Source organism: Hemitrygon akajei, chromosome 14 (assembly GCF_048418815.1).
Source record: "Hemitrygon akajei chromosome 14, sHemAka1.3, whole genome shotgun sequence".
Classification (NCBI taxonomy): domain Eukaryota; kingdom Metazoa; phylum Chordata; class Chondrichthyes; order Myliobatiformes; family Dasyatidae; genus Hemitrygon; species Hemitrygon akajei.
In genome coordinates this window covers 21,282,608-21,305,409 of record NC_133137.1, presented here as the reverse complement: position 1 = coordinate 21,305,409, position 22,802 = coordinate 21,282,608, and the positions used below count along the sequence as shown (strand labels likewise).

Here is a 22,802-nt window from a genome sequence, read left to right as displayed (position 1 = left end):
AGACGCAGGGAAGAATTTCTTTACTCAAAGGGCTGCAATTCTTTGGCTTTCTATCCCAGACAGCCTTGGAGATGAATCATTTAACATATTCCAGAAAGAGAATATATCTTTTTGGCAGATATTTAAACTACATGGGAATGAAGAGAGAGGTGCAAGTACAGGATTTGATTAGTCATTGGAGGAGGAGGCAGCATACAGGTGTAATTGATCATTCCTGCTAATATTTTTGGTTCTTAAATAGATTTAAGATTTCAGGTCACTGACATTTTCATTAGCACTGCCCAAACTACTGGGTATTTCCAGCATATAGTGCCTTTTATCTTCGATTTCCTACAGTGACGGTTTCAGGATTCATTGAATTGTTTTCATTAAGTACAATCTACGGCCCAAGCTGTCTTCACAAATCACTAAATCACCAACAGTCCAGGTCAACTTTTAAAATTAGCTCAAGGAATTTATCTTTCATGTTCATTTGGTGTACCGTCAATGATGCAGATGGCTTTCAGAAGAAGTGAGGGAGGGGCTGATCTCAAGGTGCCACTGTCAATCCTTTAGAACCTTGCATTCACACTGGGCCATACCTCAATTATCGAGAAAATAGCCCAACATAATTTTGAGTTATTTAGTGATACATGCCATCTATGTTACCGTTTAATGCTGAAAGCAGCTGAAGTGACTGCCCCTTTTCAACTGTGGAACGTTGAAATAAACAGCTTGCAGTAAAATCAGGTTTCCTCTTTTTAAATTACTCATTTTTTTCTTGAAACAAAAAAAGTCAGGATATTTAGCTGTTAGAAAGTTCTCAACTGCTTTCATCCAATTTCTCCATCTGGATTAATGTGTTTGAAAGCAAAGTGTTACCATACAAACATGCTGTAGGCTGTCTGATCCAGGATTCAGATACAATCGCTATTTATACATTGACAATGTATAATTTTACAATTTACTAGCAATAATCATATAGCAGAAATTACTTCTAATCCTAAACAAAAAAAAACACTTCTCTCCAGAAAAGTACTGCATTAAATACATTAAATTTTGCAACAAAAAGAACTGATTTTAAAAATAATTTCTACATGCTTTAAAAGATCCATAAAGTCACATGCATTGACGTAATATACCAGAATCCTGGACTAAACGCAGGATAGAGATCTAGAATTGGAATGAGGCAATTACAAAATGTAAATATACTCACTTTAAATGATGGTTTTTTTTGGAAGGCGTTGAAGAAAACACCATTGTTAGGTTTTGTTACACATGAAAAAACCACCTCACTTAAATTTCACTTTAGAAAACATGCTTTAGAACACTATAATCCAACATTTAGATTATTACAGCTGTAATAAGTTAGTATGATGATAGTATGTTAAAATTTACTTTTTAGTTCTATACATGATGTCAAATGAGTATTTGGTTGTGTGCTACTTAAAGCTTGCATCTACATTTTCTAGTTTTAAAATATCGCTGTTTGCATGTTTGTGCCCAGCTTGAAGCATCTAAACATAATTAGCTTTCAGCTACTTAAGTGTTCTCAAATACACATGAGTAAAGTATTTCTCCAAACCTTGTTCAAATTTATGTGAAAATTAAGAGTCTAACAAATAAGACCTAAAACAATTTAAGATTCGGGGTTTCTGTATTGCAACTATGAATCGGCCTGGTTAAAAGAAACATGGTGAAATTCTTTTTTCTCAGTCCAAAACATTTTATTTTATTTTTCTCTCTCTTGACATCTGAATTAACCCTCGACTTATTAACATTCAAGGTGAAGTGGCAAAAAAGAAATTTGCTAAGACCATTACAATATACAATTAGTGCTTTAAATAAATATTCTTTAAACTTACTAGGAGAAGAACAGAAACAAAAAAAAAGCAATAGGAGGCTGGGTGGAGGAATGTCGGGGGGGTGTGGGGTTGGGGGAAACAGTGTGTTCTGCACAAAAACGGATCAGCGTACCTCAAGCAGACTGTAGACGCGACTGAGCTGAGAACACAAATGTTTATGGGAAATAAAACCAACAGCAGACTGAGGTAGCAGTACTCTGAGTGCAGAAAATAAGGAGTTTGGACTAAAACCAAACGAAAAAAGGACAGAAGGCACAAAGTCTAAAATAGAACCCGACCGAAATAATCATCAGGTGACAACCTATGGAATTGTTTTTAAAATTTTTTCCCCCAAACAATTTAACATTCTGAAATAATTGTTCCATTTCTTCAGCCAAATAAAAACACAACCATTGTCTCACTGGTTCTTAATTTATACACAAAAGATGAACAAATTAGTAAACAGAAGACATCTGTACATGCTGTTTCATCTACAAAACCAAAACACTGCAGAAAATAGTATTAATCTCTGTACACGTCAATGCACAGTTTAATTTTTAATTTTTTTTTAAAGTTGAGTAAAAATCAATCCTGTTTCATTAAGTTCGGAAAAAATATTAACTTCATCCATACATGGGTTCATATGAAATTCAGCAGAAACAGACTCTTGGAATCAGGTGTTTAAATGATAAAAATTTTGGTAGAAGTTAATCAAATGCCATGTCTTTTCCACGAAACTATTCCACGACAGCTCTATTTCAGTCAAGACCAGAACATTTCAGCAAAATTAGTGTCTGTACTGTAAAGCCAGATAACCAGAGGCACAGAAATGAGTACAAAAGGCCAGGAAATCCCCTCTGTACATGCTGAGAAATCACACTGTTTGCCACTAGGCAGAGTATACTCTTTACCCGGTTCAAGGTAGTTACGAGCAATAAATTTGAGTGTCTCGTCCAGCAGAATGACAGGTAGAGAGATTTTCAGAACCATCAGCCACTGCGTTACATCTAGTGGTGTAATTTGGAAGATGAGCTGAAATGAGAAATTAAATGACTGTTTTACTCTCTTCAGAGACTTGAAATAACCCGTAAAACGAACCAAAGAACAAAGCCTAATTTTCATTCTAATTACTGAAACACAGGCAATTACAATAAAACTCTTCTGGGCCATTTCTAAAAGCCACCTGCAAAACCGGTCTATGCATTTAACTCTTAATGCTCCTCTTCCAATTGTGAAAGTCTAAAGCCAAGAATTAAGCTAAAAGCGAAAGGTTACTATTATGAAGAACGGCTTGAAAAGCGATAGGATTTTTTATAATGGGATGGAGACTGGTTGTGGGAGGGCAGAAGGTCATTACATATATCATCTTGAGAAAAGTTTAGAAAGACTAAATATAAAAGGCTGCTTGACAAGCAAAAAACATAACTCCCAACTAGTTACCACCATAAGAATGAGAAATGTTAAATTAAATGCTTTTCTTTATAATCATGACTTACAGGAAGAAAACTGTTCTGCTATGTCAGATGCAATGGAAAGGACTAAACCTTTGCGGTTAAAGAACTGACATTATCTTGGGCAATGATGAATTTCCTCCTTTACTAGCAGTCTATCTTAAGAGTCTGAAATTCTTGATTCCATCATCTCTCCTGCCCAGAAGCTACAGTAAGGGTGTAAACTTTGGAGTAACAATGTGCATTTATCAGATAATCTCCCCTGATTAGGGAAAAGGTTAGGTTGCCCAAATTTGATGAACCACCCATTTAATCATCAACTATCACATCTCAACGCATGTATTAAAAATGAGACTGCAGAGAAGGAAATGGGATTTGCGCTTTATACATCAAAAGGACTAAATGGCTAGATATTAAAAGCAAAAAAAAAAAAGGAACTCTGAATTAGGTTTTAGATCATTACTTATTTTCCACCGCTGCCTGTAAGGAGTTTGTATGTTCTCCCCGTGACTGCATGGGTTCCCTCCCACAGTCTAAAGATGTACCAGTTGGTGGGTTAATTGATCATTGTAAGTTGTCCTGTGGTTGAGCTAGGGTTAAATCGGGGGGTGGAGCACAGCTCGAAGGGCCGAATGGGCCTATTCTGCGCTGTTATCTCAGTAAACAAACAAAATATTCACGAGAAGGTTAAATAAAGAGACCAGAATAAGATTATGAAAGGGCTTGATGCACTACAGAGTGAGGCTTTTCCAGCAAAACCCCAAGGCTGGTACTGGAACTTCTAGTAAACCACATCAGATTTTTTTTTCTTTCTCTCTTGCAAAATGATATCAGACATGGGTGGCACAGTAGCGTAGCGGTTAGCACAAGGGTTTACAGTATAGGAAGATCGGAGTTCAATTCCCGCCGCTGCCTGTATGAGTTTGTATGTTTTCCCTGTGGCCGCGTTCGTGGTTTTCCTCTGGGTTTCTCCAGTTTCCAGCCACAGTCCAAAGGTGTACCGGTTGGTAGATGAATTGGACATTATAAATTGTCCCGTGGTTAAATTGGAGGCATGAGGGGGGGGTTGGAGATTGCTGCCCAGCGAGGCTCAAAAGCGTATTACGCGCTGCAGCTCAATGAGTAAAAGTAATCAAGCAGCTATTATTAATGAGATGACCATTTGAGGGAATTAGACCACCAGAAGAAGCAGTTAAGCATCAAGGGAACAAACGCTGGCAATCACGATGATAGCTGGTAGCTACTTAGGAAGCAAATTGTTTAAAAGAAACATGGTTTACATGATCAAGTATGAGAAGTATTTGCTGGCAAAATACTTCAGAGCAAAGTAATAAAGTGCTTGAATGAACTTTTCCAGAAAACAGAACACTTATATACAATCAAGAAAGGACACAAAGTGAAATATATAATGCCATCTGACTAACCGGTAGAGGCTCCACATATATAATGAGGAAGTGAAGAGACATCGACAGGCAGATTGAACCCAATAACCAAACATTTTCCCAAGGAGGCATCTTCAAAAGTGACTGGTTCTCTGATAAACTGAAAAGAAAGCAATATTATAAATTAACTCATCGCTAAAGTTGGTTTAGATTACTTATTTAAAATGATCCTTTGTGCCCATTGCACTCGGTTGAATCATTAAATGTACTAACAGGCCAGTTTAAAAACTATGAAAAGCATGGAGTTCTAGGAGACGGAATTATTTATAGATTTTTTTTAAGTAAATTTTTTCCCAGCAAAAACAAAGCTGTAGAGCTATTTTTAGGGTTCATGCTTCATTTTCTAATGGAGAAGAATTCCCTTTAGATTTTATTTGTTTAAATGAATTTGTCAGACACAGCGTCACAGGTCACAGATCACTACAGTCATACGCTGTAAATCACAGAACCATTCCCTTCAGACCACCATCAATACCGACCGTTGTACCGTCTACTTCTGGCTGACTCAAGCGCGTTTCTGGATGGTTCATAAATGGCTCTGCTTTCCGACCTTAGTGTGGAAAAAGAATACCTCATACCCATGGCCCTCTTTCCAGACGCCTTGCCATGGGGGAAAAAAAGATTTATTACTATATATCCCTCGTAATCAGCTCGCTCCTCAGCTCCCAGGAAAACATATCCAAGTCCATCCAATCCTTCCTTGGAACTGAAAAGCTTTGATCCATTCGACATCCTGGTGAGTGCCCAGTGCAATCAACTCATTCCGACCGCACCAGAACCAAAACTCCACTGCGGCTTAACCAATGCAACACAAAGCTAAAACACAACCACTCTGCCCCTACATTCCGTGACCCAGCTGCTAAAGGTAAGCATTCTATATTCCTTCTTTGCCACTTTCTGGGATCCATGGAGCTGCAGTCTGAAGTCCCTCTGCTCATCAGTACTCCCTCGGCCAGAACCCTACAATTTACAGTCCCTGACCTTCCAAAAGCATCATTATCAGGATTAAATTTCACTGACCGCAAATCAATTAATTCCATCAATGACAATTAAATTCGATAGATAGATAGATAGATAGATACTTTATTCATCCCCATGGGGAAATTCAACTTTTTTCCAATGTCCCATACACTTGTTGTAGCAAAACTAATTACATACAATACTTAACTCAGTAAAAAAAAATATGATATGCATCTAAATCACTATCTCAAAAAGCATTAATGATAGCTTTTAAAAAGTTCTTAAGTCCTGGCGGTAGAATTGTAAAGCCTAATGGCATTGGGGAGTATTGACCTCTTCATCCTGTCTGAGGAGCATTGCATCGATAGTAACCTGTCGCTGAAACTGCTTCTCTGTCTCTGGATGGTGCTATGTAGAGGATGTTCAGAGTTTTCCATAATTGACCGTAGCCTACTCAGCGCCCTTCGCTCAGCTACCGATGTTAAATTCTCCAGTACTTTGCCCACGACAGAGCCCGCCTTCCTTACCAGCTTATTAAGACGTGAGGCGTCCCTCTTCTTAATGCTTCCTCCCCAACACGCCACCACAAAGAAGAGGGCGCGCTCCACAACTGACCTATAGAACATCTTCAGCATCTCACTACAGACATTGAATGACGCCAACCTTCTAAGGAAGTACAGTCCTGTATCAGTTTCCTATACTCCTCCTCCTGTCCATTCCTGCTCTACTCTTCAGCTGATCGCAGGACGCTACAAGCTGATGATAATCTTATTATTTACAACATTCGCAGTTATCACAAAGCGAGCATATATTGTCATCTGTATTCTGAATTAAGTAGCTTGCCAGTAAATGGGAAGGGGTAGAGTTTCACATTTAGACCAGACTAGGATTTAAAAAAAAACAATTTCCCCATTCTTAGAGAAACTTAGTTAATCACATGGGTTTAAAAAAAATCAAGTCATTATTTTAAAACTTCTAGATTTGTTCTATTACAATAAGTTAAATTCTCAAATTTTGTAATGGCAGTTAGAGTTCTCATCATTAGCTGGGTCTCAGAATTTCATCTTTTCCACCGCTCTCCCAGCTTCTCATTTCATCCCCCACCCACCTGCCATCCTCCACACCTGGTTTCACCCGTCACCTTCTAGCTTGTACTCCTCCTCCTCCCCCCGCTTCTTATATTAGCTTCTGCCCCCTTTCTTTCAGGTCCCGATGAAGGGTCTCTGCATGAAACGACGGCTCTTTGTGCCTCTCCCCAGATGCTGCCCAACCTGCCGAGTTCCTCCAGCATTTTGTCTGTGCGTTACTCTGGGTTGCTGAACTACTGGCCCAATAACCCCATTAATATAACTGCCTCCAAAAAACATAAATCAGCCAGCCAGCTCTGTTCTAAATATACAACAAATGTATGATGACTAACCTTTCAAGATTTTGCAGTGGAAAACCTGAACATTGAGTAATGTCTCCAATCCACCTCACTAACCCTCTCAACCACACAAAACTACCACTCGCAGGGTTGAGGAATCAGATTCTGACATGACACATTAAGCCTATCAACTATACAAACAGAGCTTTACAAGCACCAACATTTTAAATTATTTTTAGAACTTAAACGTTACTGCACATTAGCACAGAATAACCAACTATGTAGTTCTAAACATCTGTATATGTGAAGGTGCCAACACAGACAGCAAAGCGCTGGCCTGATTCACAACTTGCACATTTATTACTTCTAGTGACACATCCTAGCCAAAATAACCTGCAGTATTTACCCAAGGAACACATTTTTAAAGCACGCCCTCAAACATGATGCATGCCACTATTACATAAGTCCACTATTTTTTTTTTTAGAAGAGTCATCAGTGCACGTTCAGTTACCTGCTTCAACACGACAAAGTGCAGATATTTTAACATAATTATGTTTTTACTTCCCACAGCAGTCATCGTAAGCAGAAAGCCTACAATTTCGAGGTCAGAGGAGCAACGCTTCTAACCTGTTAAGGGCGTTACACATCTCGATGGTCACCAAGACAGAGAGCGCCATAGTCATGGGATAAGGAGATTCAAATATTTCACAGTCAATGCCGTCGAATTCTGGGTTCTCTGGATTGCACTGCAAGAAATGGCTCTACAATAAAGCAAAGACATAGCAACAAAATGAACAACAAAGCTTTTAATGTTTCCATAGGCAAGTGCATTTTGCTACTTACATAGGTTATAACTGAACCGGTATTAGCCCATTACAGCAATGTGGAGCAGCTTGGCCTGATGTTTTTTGCAGGATTAGTTCAGCTAAAATTAACTTTTTGTTGCTACACGTACATTGAAACCCACAGTGAAATGCGTCATTTGCGTCAAATCGAATCAGTGAAAACTGCAAATGTTGCCACGTTTTCTGGTGCCAACACACTGACTGTACATCTTCGGTATGTGGGAGGAGGCCCACACGGTCACGGGGAGAGCGTAAAAAAAACTCCTCACACGGAACAGCGGGATCTGAACCCGGATCGGCAATAGCCGGCGCAGTCAACCAATTTGCCAACCGCGACAATATCGTGCCAGGGGGTGGTAGAGCAGGAAAGTCATTATCCAGTGACATGCCAAAATCTATATACATGGCATTTAAAAAACAACTGGCACAACTGTGATGCAGAGGAAGGCCTGTCAATTTAAGCTCAGAAGCTTGAGTTGGTTGGGTGAAGTCCTGGGGAACTGCCTGCATGTGTCGAGCGGCACCCTCTCATGATCTTCCAATAAAGTCTAAAGTCATAATCTGTTTGGAGGAAACTGGCCTTTACACAGTGTGCCTCAATTACAGGGCACTAAAAGTACACGTCGTATGGGCAGTATGATTGAATTCGAGAGCTTTTAACTAATGCAAAACTTTTAGTTTACTGCCTAGCCCCACAATTACATTTGAGCGCCTGAAGATAAAATGTGCACTGTTAATCTCCAGGCTAAAAATACGATGAAGAGCTTACATATTAAAAATATAACTAATATGTTACCAGCTGGTAATAAGTAATCCTCGGTCCATCCTCAGCCGCTATAAACCACCATGCAGCAGCACCAACTGTAGCAGCTCCCACATAACCTGAAAATAAAACAATTCCAATAAAATCAGTTTAGAAGTAGTGGATTTTATGTTTAGTTAGTATATCATAACAGGTAGTACTGACATGAAAACTTGCAGCTAAGACAGGATGGCCGCACTGCTTCCATTACTGTTGCGCTTGAAGTGCTACAACCGGGATCCAAAGTGTCAAATTAACGCAGCCGTGCTCCCAGGCAACCCAACGTCCTCATGAGATTACATTAGCTCTTCGGATTTTTAATGAAAACTGCCAGGGCACCTTTCCATAACCTCCACAATTAGTCTGTTCCCACAAAAGTCTTTTAGCACATTTGTCACGCGAGCACCAGTGGAACTGCTGCGGCCGAGGACCGCAGATTCAGAAAGAAATCAAATAATTCCTGTGACTGGACCTTATTTGTAAATGAAGAGATTAATTTGAGGGGATAGCAGAAGTTGCTCTGAAGGGCCCTTGGAAAAGTAACAAGGTCCAAGTACAAAAAGCTGATTTACAGGATCGCATTTTTGAAAGGGTGTTAAAGCTTTGTAATAGTTTGAGGAACTTCCATTCAGGTTTGTACTGAGGTGAAGGACTACAGGTGTACAGCGCGGAGAGCATCCTGACTGGCTGCATTACCGCCTCGTGTGGAGGCTCCAATGCACGGGAGTGGAAAAGGCTGCCAAGGGTGGAAGCCAGCTCCATCACGGGCACAAGTGCACCAAGGACCTCGCCAAAGGGCGATGACTCGAGAAGGTGGCCTCCATGGTGATGCACCGTCATCTAGGGCACACCCTCCTCTCATCACTACCACCAGGGAGGCGGTACAGCAGCCCAAAGATGCCCACTCACCATTTTAGGAGATGTTTTGGGAACAGATCCTTCCCCCCATGCCATCAAACTTCTGCACGGTCCACGAACATTAACTTACCATTTTACTCTCTTTTTGCATTAGTTATTTTTGTTTAAAAAATTATCATTGTCGCTTATACTAATTTATGTACTTGACTGTATTGCTATTGCAAATCAACAAATTCCACAACACGTGTGAGTGTTAATAAACCCGACCTGACCACTGTTTAGCCCAAATTCAGTTAGTGGAGGTGAACAAAGAGGGAAAGCCGTTTCTGGCTGAGAGTGACCCCTTCGCCCGCTCTAGTGAAATACTCACATCCAATAGCCATGTAGCGGAAGAAAAGCCAGCCGCTGATCAGGGACTCCTTCGGACTGCGTGGTGGCTTGTCCATGATGTCCAGATCAGGCGGATTGAAGCCTAGCGCTGTGGCAGGCAGCCCATCAGTCACCAGGTTCACCCACAGAAGCTGTACAGGGATCAAAGCCTCAGGAAAGCCCACAGCTGCTGTTAGGAAAATACTGCAGGGAGAAAAACGTTATTCTAATTGCTCTCAATCCTACAAGCCTCTTGTCCAAATTGTATTACTTTTTATTACCCTTATTTCAATAAGATACATTTATAAAAAGAGGACAATCAATAAACTCAGTATTAAGAATAAAGCAAAGATTAATAGATTGCCCATACTTCTCACTCTATCAATACCTACTTGAAAGAGCACTCTACAGATTAATGGACCTTGTCCTAGTCTCTGGTCCAAAACAATTTCTGAAATCTGGATTAATTCCACAAATTCTTCCCCAAACATTGGTAGCAATGCAAAAGCCTTGTTTCTATAAATATTTCTCAGTGCTTAATAGTAGAAATGAAAGCGGTGGTTCAGATATTGTGTATCTACACACATCACCATTAATCCAGGATAATTTTATATATTCCAAGAACAAACCAGAATTAGACATATTGTGTTTGGTAGAACCTGGGTTTACCTCTCCTGGTTCAGCCGCAAACTGTTCCCAAGCTAAAAGACAGCAATGAACTTGCTGCACGAAACAAAAATGATGTGTTTTTTTTTTAAACATCCTGCTCTTCACCAGTCAACCAATGTCAGAGAGCCAGACAGGGAAAGGATTGAGAGTCAGAGAGAGCGAGGGATTGTTAACTAATTTGTAGAAACTAGTGCTGTGCATTGAGGTGATGCTGCCATGGTTTAGCTTGTAACTGAGAAAGAGGAGGGGGATGAGGATAGACCCTTATGGGACTCAGGAGGAAATGGCAAGGAGTAGAGAGCCTCTGGGGACAACTCACTGGTTCCAACTGGACATTCAAGAATAAAACCAGGCAGCCCTACTTAATTGGATAATGTGGAGATTGTGCTCTAAAAACTGCAGGCAGTTTGGTGCGGGATTGGAATACCTGCAATTGTAACTTTCAGATACAAGTGATTTATAGATAAGGAATATACCTATATTCACCCCCTGCTTCAATACAAATAACAATTCAAAATACCACCAGGTGAGTCACAAAATGCTTTCCATTTAATTAGCATGGCTGAGAAATTTAGTTTAGATTGTTAGGCTTGAAATGAAATAGCCCGCACTAGGAATGACAGACATTTATAGCAGGATCATTTTACTTACCAAACGACTTCTCCAATGTTGGAAGAGATGAGGTAGCGAATAAATTGTTTCATGTTGTTGTAGATAGCGCGGCCTTCCTCGACTGCTGCAACAATTGTTGAGAAGTTGTCATCTGCCAGTACCATTTCAGAGGCAGATTTTGCCACAGCAGTACCAGATCCCATGGCAATTCCAATCTCTGCCTTCTTTAGGGCAGGCGCATCATTCACACCATCACCAGTCTAAAGAGCCAAAGAAAACCAAATGATGAGCAAAGATAGCTGAGTTTAGGAACCGTCATGTAGGATATTCACTGATAAAGGAAGCAAGCTAAAGATGAACATGTCTGAGCATCCAAAAGCTTTCTGCAAGGATCCAAATATTTAAGAGTGAGTACCTTGATCAAACAGAGTACAACACACACACACAAATAGGATATTATTTCCCGCATTTTCATTTGGATTGGTGAACTAGGCAGATGTTTGGCAGAAGAAGCTTAAATGGATACTCATTCATTTGATAGGAAGAGTGGACAGTGGTCACACAGACCGGACGGCGGTCACAAACATTAACAAGGTTACAATCTCTAAACTGAGCTACTGTAGGCTGACCCAGCAATGTGAGGAACTCTTCCGTGATTGATATTAGGAGTTCCCATAGGCTGTTACAACTTAATCCATTCCCCTCAATACATAAAGAGAAAGGGACAATACTTCTCAAAAACAGTTATGAAGTATTTACATATAGTCTAAATTGTGAAAGTAATGACTAGGCTTTAACTTGGCAAAAGAGCAGAATGATTCACCGCTAGAACAAATCCCTTTCCAAATTTCATGTAAAGACATAGTTGGAATAAGGTCCAGAATGCTATCATTTTATTAACAAGTCCTGCGCCGCCTCAGAGCATGGAAATATTTAGTAGGATTTACATCTTGGAGATGAGGAAAAAGGAATCTTGGCTGAATTTTGGTAATTAATCCTATGATATTGAAGCCAATTCCAGAATCCCTGCCAAGATTAAATTACCTCTCCAGTCTCTGTTGCACACCGACAACTATCTGTGTTAACAGAAATTCTACAATCTACGACTGGAAGATCTGAATAACCCATGCCTTCATACATAACGTTGGTGGCAATAGCATTTAACACTAATTTAGCTTTTGCATTATTATGTCTTGAAATCTCCTTGCTAAATGTCCACCACTTTTATTTATTTATTGAGATGCAGCGCTTCCAGCCCTTCGACTCACGCCATCCAGCAATCCCCGGTTTAACCCTAGCCTAACCACAGGACAAGTTATAATGACCAATTAACCTGCCAACAGGTACGTTGTTGGACTGTGGGAGGAAACCAGAGAACTGGGGAGAAACCCACGCGGTCACGGGGAGAACGTACAAACTCCTTACAGGCAGCAGTGGGAATTGAACCTCAGTAGCCCGTACTGTAAGGCGTTGTACTAACCACTATGCCATCGTGCCACAGCGGCAAAGTTTATTTAATGGATGGAGGGGCAGCAATGATTTATGTAGTTGAACTACTATGCATATTAATGCAACAATCAAATGTAGAGTGCATGAGAAGCTCATTTCCAAGCACCACCTTCTCCCTGTGAAGTCATTCCTTTTTATCTGCAAGATAAACAATGAGCCACTGAACTAAACAAGACTAAAAAGTAAAATACCAAAGAGTTACTGCAAATTGGAGCACTTCAAAAGCAAAGTTCCTACCATAGCAGTGATTTCATCGAACGCTTGCAAGAACTCCACAATCTTAGACTTGTGGGAAGGTTCTACCCGAGCAAAGCAGCGTGCGGTTAAGCAAGCATCCCTCTGCTGTGCTGGTGGAAGTTCATCAAACTCACGACCAGTAAAGGCCTTCTTTTCAACATCTTCCCGTTCGCCGAAGATTCCGATGCGCCTGCAAATTGCTACAGCGGTGCCTTTGTTATCCCCTGTGATCATGATGACCCGGATACCAGCGTGCCTGCACATCTTGATTGAAGTAGCAACCTCTGTCCGTGGTGGATCAAGCATACCAACGCAACCAACGAATGTAAGGTCAACCTGGAACGGGAATCGGTGCTTGCATTTAACAGCCAGCTACGTTCGTGTGAAGATTATTAACAGTACACATACATTGAAGCTGCACTTTACAAGGCTACACCAAGGAAACACTTACATAGATAAATGTCAACCTTTATTCTTGGCACACAAGAGTAGATGATTCTCAAAATGCCTCAACCTAGAGTAGGGGTTTCCAACCATTTTTACGCCACGGATCCCTACAATTAACTGAGGGGTCCATGAGCCTCAGGTTGGGAATCACTAACCTAGAGTGCCAATCTGTGGATGACAAAAACTTAGAGGGATTTGGGACAGGTGCTAAAAAATTCGGATTAGCTTGAATATACATCTAGGTCAGTACAGATACGATGGGCCAAAGGGTCTTTCTTTTTATTGATTGAGATACAGCATCACAATAGGCCCTTTGAGCCACGGCACCCAGCAATCCCGCAATTTAATCCTAGCCTAATCACGGGACAATTCACAATGACCAACTAACCTACCAACCAGTAGGTCTTTGGACTGTGGGAGGAAACTGGAGCACCCGGAGAAACCCACATGGTCATGGGAAGAACTCCTATCAGGAGGCGATGGGAATTGAACCCGGGTCCTCTGTACTGTAAAGCATTGTGCTAACCAATACGCTACTGTGCCATAATCCTGTGCTGTCCGACTCCACTTAAGGCAACTCTAATTTAATGTCACGATTTTCCAAAACCTGATAGGAACTTGTTTATTGGACAATCCTCTTAACACTCTTGGATTCTTCAATATTAACTGGATTTCATTTCCTTTGCCCTATAATTCAGTCTAGAAATCTTTGAAGACGATTAGAGATTGGCAATCACCGATGGATTTGGAACTTGTATAAATGGGAGGGATAACCTCATCATCAAGCCAATTTAATAGCAAAGAGAACTATCGTCAAGGGCCATCGTAATATGATTCCAGAAAAGTGAGTGTTTGCTAAAAATGTTCTATTTGGTATGGAAAAAACCCTTCCTAGTTCTAGTGGCATTTTAAAATTGTCTTACATTGTCACAATGTAAAGTTATTCAGAACTGACTACGAACAACGGCATTTAATTGCAAAGCACATTAATCAAATTTTCTAATATTTGCTCAGCTAGAAGGGTTTATTTTAATTCTAAAGGTCTATTGCCAGGTATTATCACAACAGAATTCCATGCATTCCTGAAGTGACACTGTTATCCAGAGAAAATTTAAAACCCAACACACTCTGCTCCCTGCTGAGCGTAGTTCTGAAGGCCCACCCTCAAATGACAGTTTTCAAAAGGCCCTGTAGGTATCAATGCTATACAGTCACTTGCCCCATTACACTACATGTTGTTGTGCTTCCATGACCCACATCTGAGTTGATAAATCCGTGACAACTTGGAACACAGACCACCATAGCACACTGATTTCATAAATGTCCAACTTAAACCAAAATGCACACAGTGCATTAGTAGGGGAATTAAAGGTTATGGGCAAAAGGTAGGTAGCTGGGGATGAGTCCATGGCCAGATCAGCCATTATCTTATTGAATGGCTCGACAGGCCAGATGGCCTACTCCTGCTCCTATTTCTTATGTTCTTATGACCAAGACATGCAAACCATAATAACCATTCAGGAGACTCCACAGATACTTGAAGATTACTGGAGAGAATTTTAGTGATACAGGAAATTGCCTTTTCTTCCAATGCATGTGATTGTCAAATATTTATAAATTAATGGAAAGTAGTTCCTTTTTAAGTACAGGTTACCATCAGCTATCTTTTAAAAATGATCACCTACCTCATAATTAAGGAAATTTGAATATTCTTCCAAATTCATATCTTCCTTCCTGACAGGATTATCACGTGTCGCCAGGGCCAAGCAACGCAGCGTATCCTTGCCAGTACCCCAGTCCTTCACAACACTCAAAATCTTCTCCTTGACGGGCTTCGTGAGGGGAACCTTAGTGGTTCCAACACGAACATAGGTACATCTGTCAATCACACTCTCAGGAGCACCCTACGGAAGCAAGAGATAAACAGTTACTGTTTGTACCTGGCTGCACTGAGCTTATCATTCAGTGATTTTCTAGCAATCTGCACTTTGAACTGGGGAAGCACATACAATCAAAGTTTGGTTTGAAGGGACCAATTTCAGGCAGTGATTCCATCATCTGTAATAGTCAGCGCTTGGGCGTACGTGCTTGCAGAGGGATCTCACTGAAACCTATCGAATGTTGAAAGGCCTCGATAGAGTGGATGTGGAGAGGGTGTTTTCTCTGGTTTGGGGGGCGGGGTGGGAGTCTAAGACCATAAGACAAAGGAGCAGAAGTTGGCCATTCAGCCCATCGAGTCTGCTCCGCCACTTTATCATGAGCTGATCCATTCTCCCATTTAGTCCCACTCCCCCGCCTTCTCACCATAACCTTTGATGCCCTGGCTACTCGGACATCTATCAATCTTTGCCATAAATACACCCAATGACTCAATCTCCACTGCCGCCCGTGGCAACAAATTCCATAGATTCACCACCCTCTGGCTAAAAAAAAATTCCTTCACATCTCTGTTCTGATTGGGCGCCCTTCAATCCTTAAGTCATGTCCTCTCGTACTAGACTCCCCCCACCATGGGAAACAACTTTGCCACATCCACTCATGCCTTTCAACATTCGAAATGTTTCTGTGAGGTTCCCCCCTCATTCTTCTAAACTCCAAGGAGCGCGGTCCAAGAGCGGTCAAACATTCCTCATATGTTAACCCTCTCGTTCCCAGAATCATTCTAGTAAATCTTCTCTGAACCTTCTCCAATGTCAGCATATCCTTTCTTAACTAAGGAGCCCTAAACTGCACACAGTACTCCAAGTGAGGCCTTATAGAGCATCCCTCCAGACCAGAGGACACAGCCTCTGAACAGAGGAGGAATTTCCTTAGTCGGAGTGGTGAATCTGTGGAATCTGTTGCCACAGGTGGCTGTGGAGGCCAGGTCACTGGGTATACTTAAGGCAGAGGTTGTTAGAATCTTGGTTAGACAGGTCATGAAAACAGGAGGCTGGTTCTGAGGAGGAAACAGATTAGCCACAATGAAACTGCTAAACGGTCTAATTCTGTTCCCATATCTTGTGGTATAGGTCTGCTCCAAGACCCAACAGTAACAACACAAGACTAGAATTCATTCAGTCTGTTTACACAGCAGCGACAATACATGTACATTTTACGCACAGTAAAACCAAACAGTACAAAGTGCCAGAAAGGAAACAAAATGGAATACAATTCAACTTTACCTTCACAAACAACTTGTTGCCAACAGATGAACGAGTGGGCTTGTTGGGTGAACAGTACACCGACATAGATTTCCGATCTCTAGAAAACTCTAAAGTGAACTCTTTCTTCATCAATTGCCTGATGACCTGGGGAATGAAAATATTTGGTTACTTTTCATTTATTAAAACAAAATTCTAACAGAAATAAACTATTTCAAAGTTAAAAACTTACAGTGCAGCAAGCATTGGCTCGCTCAATCTTGGACAGGTTCTTCAACTCTGTGTCAAACACATTCATTTTTTCAACCAGGCAACAGAGGGCAGTCTCTGTGGCTTCCCCAACTTTCTCATATATTCCTTTAGTCTAAAAAGACAGTTGAAATTTATTAGACATATTATCTGAAGGAAAATCAAAACCTGTGTCAGGCAGGGAAAGATCTACTGTATTTTATTCATATGTAGAATAGCAACAGAATTACATCCTTTGAGTAATTTCTGATGTTCCTAAACACAATAACCAAAGTACTTTTCCCTAGAGTCAAAATCAAAACTGCGTTAGAAACTTGAATTATGCTGTGGCACGATTACCACCAATTCCAGTGAGGCAGAGAAATGTTTAAGTGAGATTTAATGCTGCTTTATTAATGCCAAAGAGACACATTTAGATTACAAGTGCTGACAAAGAATGAGCTGATCTTGCAAGTCTCACCAGTCTCCTAAAGGGCAAAATAAGAAACCTTCAGCAATTTTTCTATCCATTCTTTGTTTCATAATTTGCCTAGGATTGGCGAGGTTCCATAATCTTGCCTTGATAGCCTATGTAGGTACATTAGTCATGAATTTCAAAATCAGTCAAGCATAATTTTTTCCAATAAACAAACACAACCTACACTTCACAACTCCCTCCCAGAGAACATTTTGACTCTTCTTTCCCTCCAGTGCAGTTAACCCCACCCACCAACTGAGGATGAAAAACACCAGAAAGTCTGCAGATGCTGGAAATCCAAAGCAACACACACACACAAAATGCTGGAGGAACTCAGTAGGCCAGGCAACGTTTCGGGCCGAGACTCTTCTTCAGGACTCCTTAAAATTAACCTTTAATTAATTATATTAGCAGGAAACTCGCCATTTCTGGTACCTTCTTGCCTCAGAGATATCGTTCACTTTTCCGCCTCATGTTTACCCACTTCTTGTTTCATCTTCCCCCTCACTTCTTTTCTAATCTTTCAGCAGTGAGTCAAATGTTCCAAAATGTAATATTGAGGCATAGCACTGAGCGATTAAATATTTGATTCATACCTCATTAAAATCCAAAGAAGAATCATTGCAAAGCGCGCAGATGGTTGCTAACTCAATCAGGCCGTCATATTCCGAACATTTGATCACTTTGTCGTCCAATTCCCTGCAAGACAGAGATTAAACTTAATTGAGTAAAGCGTTTTGCAGAGTTAAGGATTTTCATAATTGTTTAGAACAGTCTGGGTGCCACAAGCTTTAATTCTGGGAAATATGAAGAGTAAAAATTCCTAGCTTCTTAAGAGAATGCAGTGATACACCGGAGAGATGCTTAGTAAGGAGGGGAGAGGACACCAAGAGGAGAGGCTCAGACAAAAAGGAAAGCGAGGGCCAAAGGAATGTCACAGGGAGTCTAAGAACAGTACAGCACAGCACAGAAACAGGCCCTTCAGCCCATCTAATATATGCCAAACCATTATTGAGCCCTCCCATCCTTGCTCCTATCCAAACTTCTCTTAAATATTGAAATCGAACCCCCAATGCTGCTGACAGCTCATTCCACTCCACTCTCTGAGAGAAGTTCCCCTCAAGCATTTCACCTTTCACCCAACCTCAGTGGAAATCTCTTACCTTATCTCATATGCCTCATAATTTCATATACTCCTATCAAAACTCTCCTCGTACATTAGAAAATAAAGTCATAGCCTATTCAACCCTTCCCTATAACTTAGTTGCTAAACCTTAACCATGGCAGCTAAGCACAGGAAGCAGACCTTGTGACTGCTGCTAGACTGAAGGAGGGTGCATTCAAGAAGGGTGGCCCGAATTGCTTTAGTGGTTAGGGGGGAAATGAGCACAAAAGTAGGGCATTGCCACGAACAAGAGAAAATGTGCAGATGCTGGAAATCCAAGCACCGCACACAAAATGCTGGAGGAACTCAGCAGGCCAGGCAGCCTCTATGGAAAAGAGTACAGTCGACGTTTCGGCAGGATTGCCAAAGGGTTTCGGCCCGAAATGTCGACTGTATTCTTTTCCATAGATGCTGCCTGGCCTGCTGAGTTCCTTCAGCATCGTATGTGCGTAGCATTGCCAATGGGTGAGGAAGAGCCCAGTCTGGCAAAATCATTGAATATGTGATCCCAGTGATTGTTCATGTTACTACAGCTGTGCTGTCAAGAGTCTCTGACAGCTGGAAGCAAAAGGGAAGAAATAGCTTTCTAGGAAACAAGTCTGAAAGGTAATGACATCAGTTTTCCAAAAATTTAGTCAGGAGAAGTTTCTTCCCAGCTGGTCTGAATGCCTGACATACAGACCAACAATTTTAAACAGACAGCAAGCGAGGTGGCATTTGCGACGATGGGGATGTGAAAAGATGAAGTTGCAAGATGGAGGTGATGGAGCAAGGGCTGATATTGTTTTTATTCCATGACCTCTCCACTTGTCATTCACCTTTATTCAATACCTACCCAGAGCCAGTGGGGCTCTTTCCTTGTCCCTGTACAATGGTGTCCAGCTTCAACACCCTCTTGTTGCTCAGCTACATGCTACACTTCAGTAATGATCTTGGAAAACCAATCAAGCATTTCTCTCTCTCTCTCTCTCTCACACACACACACACACACACACACACACACACACACTCACTCACACTCCATTTACACCTCCCCATCACTTTTCCCACTATACATTAACAGATTATAACAGATAAAGTGAGAGAGATTATGTTGTTAGCGTCACTTTGGTAACTGTGAGTGAAGTGATTCAAGGTACCGTGGAAAATGGGCATGGATTTGAGAGGCCACAGCTCATTCAAAGACCTAAGAATGTCAACATGTAGAGAGGCCAAAAAAAAAAGAGATATAATCCAACAATTTAAGAGTAGAGTTTTTTTTGTGTGTGACTGGAAAATGTGGGGTGGGGTGCTTAAGATAAGATGCTGAGGAGAGAAATTTTAAGAAAATTAATATAGATTATAAACAAAAATATAATTATCTTAACCTCAGACCCATGTGGTCACTTTGTATTATTGATTTGGTTATAATATTTCAGCTTACGAGATTGTATTTTAACAGCACTATAGTTGGTTATGCGCAGGATGTGTTTCAGTTATTTGGGATTGTTTGGTGTAAATCAGATGTGTCTATCCCTTGGGAAGGTAAGAGTTTCAAGAACATACGCAGAACTGTGCTCAATTGCCTTCTCCCAGTAAAAAAAATATCGGAGAAACTAACCAGGTACGTTCATAACAAATCCAAATGCATTTCTGACAGCCGTACTTTTAAGAACTCAGCTTGAGATTGATGCAATAATAGTGAATTAATTCTACCTCAGCAATTAATTCTACTTGAAAAAGTAAAATTCTTTCAAGCTTAATCTGGTGACACTGCAGAGTCCTACAAAAACATCTCTCTTACTAACTAGAAATCCACTTACATGGACAAGATCAGGCCAGCATTGATAATGGTTTTTAATTTACAATCGAATTATCTAACTCAAATTTCATACGCGGATATTGCAAAAGATCAAAGTAAACAAATGATATTTAATTTTTAGCACTGCTTTCATCTAATATTCAAAAAGCAAATTTTAAATACTCAATTAATTAAAAAGGGCATAAAGAGTAAGGCAAGAAATATTAATGTTATTTTTCTAGAAAGGAAGAATTTTTGCTAGCTGCCATGCACCAAAAATCCCAGCCAGCTGGTTAGGCTGAAGTGTTAAGCTTCAGTTAATCTGTTAAAACAGTAAAATAACTCTTATCATTTTCTTCCTGCATTATAATGTCATTCTTCTATGCGACAAAAAGGTGAGAATTCAATTTCCTCCTCCAGAGACACAAGAACCATAACCGGGCTGATACAGGAAGGGACGTTGCACATTTCAAGATGCTATTGCTCAGATACGACATTGAACTAAAACATTTTCCAGCCCCGCAAGAATGTATGAAAGATCACATAACACTGAAAAACAAAGATATCTCCCCCCCCCCACCACCATCCTAATTTCCTTTATCAAAAATAAAAACAAATCTAGTTCTCATCTCATTGTTGTGAGTGGGATGTTGCTGTAATTCACTTCATTTCATTACCGACCTCACTGCTGATTAAGGACATTTGGGTTTTCTGCAAGATTATATACAGATGCAAATACTTTATTTTTCATTGAATGAGGTAGAAATATGGCAACTTAGCTTAAATTATTTTTTCCATTTGCCTGATAATTTCTGTTACACCAAAAGTGAAGACCATATTAGGATTAGTAGGGTGATCGGCCTGATTTAGTTAGAACTCCCAAAAGTGTTAAAATTATAGCAATCATTTTCAGTTCAAATCATTATCGAGTTCAAAAGTGAAATACAAAACAGCTAGAGCTTTGGATTTAGGTCAAAGGTGACTTACATGCATTGATACAGATCCCAACCACAATAAACTGGACAAATCTAAAACAAGAGAAGTGGGAAGTGTTCAGAAAGGAATATAAACTAATTCAAGATCAGTTTATACCCATACAGGGAAGAGTTCCTTCCAAAAGTTCCACAGCTGAGGGGTGACTAAAGGGAAAAGGCAACTTGAAATTAAAAGAAAACAGGACAAGTCTAACACAGACCCTGGGGGATTGAGGGAGGTGCTACACTACACAACAAGATAACATGACACTTTCAAAAGCTGCAAGAAAACTAGTGTGGGCAGGGCAGAAACTTTGAATAACTATCAAGGGCTCTTTGCGGGATTTGCTATTGGTTGCTTGGTAGGTGGAGGGTGCTGATGCTAGCTGCTGGAACAAGTGGGGGGGGGAGTTGATGCTTTGCTGCTGCTTATGCATGGGGGGGGTGGGGGTTCTTTGGTGTTTAACATTTTCCAGTCATTCATTCTTTGAGGTTTTTTCTTTCTATTTTGTGGGTGTCTGCAAAGAGGAAGAATTTCAGGTTGAATACTGTATACATTCTCTGATAATTAAAAGGGAACCACTGAACCATTTTCATGACAGTATTTGCTGCATGTAAACTGACAAGAACTTGCTAAAGTTAACACAAGCAAAATAAATAGTAATAAATATCTAGCAGCAGATGGTTCCTGACCCAGAATTTAAAAAGCAGCAGATAAGAACATTGGAAGATTACTTTTAGGATATTAATAAAATTCCCCTGAATCCGGAAGCTGTTCTGGAAAACCACATACATGATTCAAACACTTCAGAAAGATAAAGCAGGAAAGCAAACTATAGATTAGTGAGAGCCTTGTGCCTTATTATCAGGAAATAACAGCAGTTCATAATTACGGAGAGAATAAACTAGATAGGTAACACTTTCAGGAGAGTGTTAGCCCAAGGGCAGAACACACCTGACAAACTGGAATGATTCTTGTTAAGTGAGCGATTCAAGAGAGCAGTTCTGAACATTTTAGATGTTTAGAAGAATGGCCGATAAATATCCTCACAAGAAGAAGAAAAAAAAATAGGTAAAAGATAAAACTTGTGGAAATAGGACGACTTATTGGCCTGGTTAAGAATTAGGCTGAGCAGCAGGAGAAAGATAATAACTGACTGGTATTTAAGCTGGCAGGATATGACAAGCCACATTCCACAAGGATCTATGTTGGTGTGGCAACTATTTACTTTTACTAACTTCAATGAGATACATGTCCACACACCTTTATTAACTCATCTACCAGAGAACTCCCAACAGCTTTTTGCCACCACCCTATCAGAGACATACTATCCCTTCCCCATCCTCTTTGCAATTTAAAAGATGTTTTCCACCTTTCCTCGTTCTGAGAAAGGATCTTCTGAAACAGATGCTGCCTGACGTGCCCGTTTCAGCACTTTTGTTTTCTTTAAAAAAAATTCCACCTAGCCTCATACGTCAACGACGAAGGTAGGCAGTGTGTGATCATTTTTTATATCAGCAAGAAATTACAAAGACCTATTAACATGTTTGAAAAAATACTCACAGCAATTTTAAAATCTGGAAACAGTGAGGTCAACCACATTATATTCTTTAAAAATTTAAAGTATTTGCTAAGTAAAAAG

At 40.4% G+C, this 22,802-nt stretch overlaps 1 protein-coding gene across 2 annotated transcripts in view; it reads right to left on the bottom strand.

The window, feature by feature from the left end:
• The window catches only part of LOC140738383 (sarcoplasmic/endoplasmic reticulum calcium ATPase 2), a 100,550-nt gene that overhangs the window by 4,706 nt on the left and 73,042 nt on the right, over positions 1-22,802 (bottom strand). Inside the window, exons 10-20 of one of the 2 annotated variants that reach the window (XR_012101368.1) lie at positions 17,837-17,939; positions 16,767-16,898; positions 16,556-16,681; positions 15,077-15,295; positions 12,945-13,280; positions 11,238-11,458; positions 9,919-10,121; positions 8,685-8,770; positions 7,671-7,804; positions 4,699-4,816; positions 1,196-2,855 (exon numbers count right to left, since the gene is read on the bottom strand). Coding sequence is in view for 1 of the 2 variants with exons in the window: in XM_073065618.1 (XP_072921719.1) it covers positions 2,735-2,855; positions 4,699-4,816; positions 7,671-7,804; positions 8,685-8,770; positions 9,919-10,121; positions 11,238-11,458; positions 12,945-13,280; positions 15,077-15,295; positions 16,556-16,681; positions 16,767-16,898; positions 17,837-17,939 (1,799 nt within the window). In the remaining variant the exon portion in view is untranslated. The remainder of the gene's footprint in view (positions 1-1,195; positions 2,856-4,698; positions 4,817-7,670; positions 7,805-8,684; positions 8,771-9,918; positions 10,122-11,237; positions 11,459-12,944; positions 13,281-15,076; positions 15,296-16,555; positions 16,682-16,766; positions 16,899-17,836; positions 17,940-22,802) is intronic. The other variant, XM_073065618.1, reaches the window with a different exon arrangement.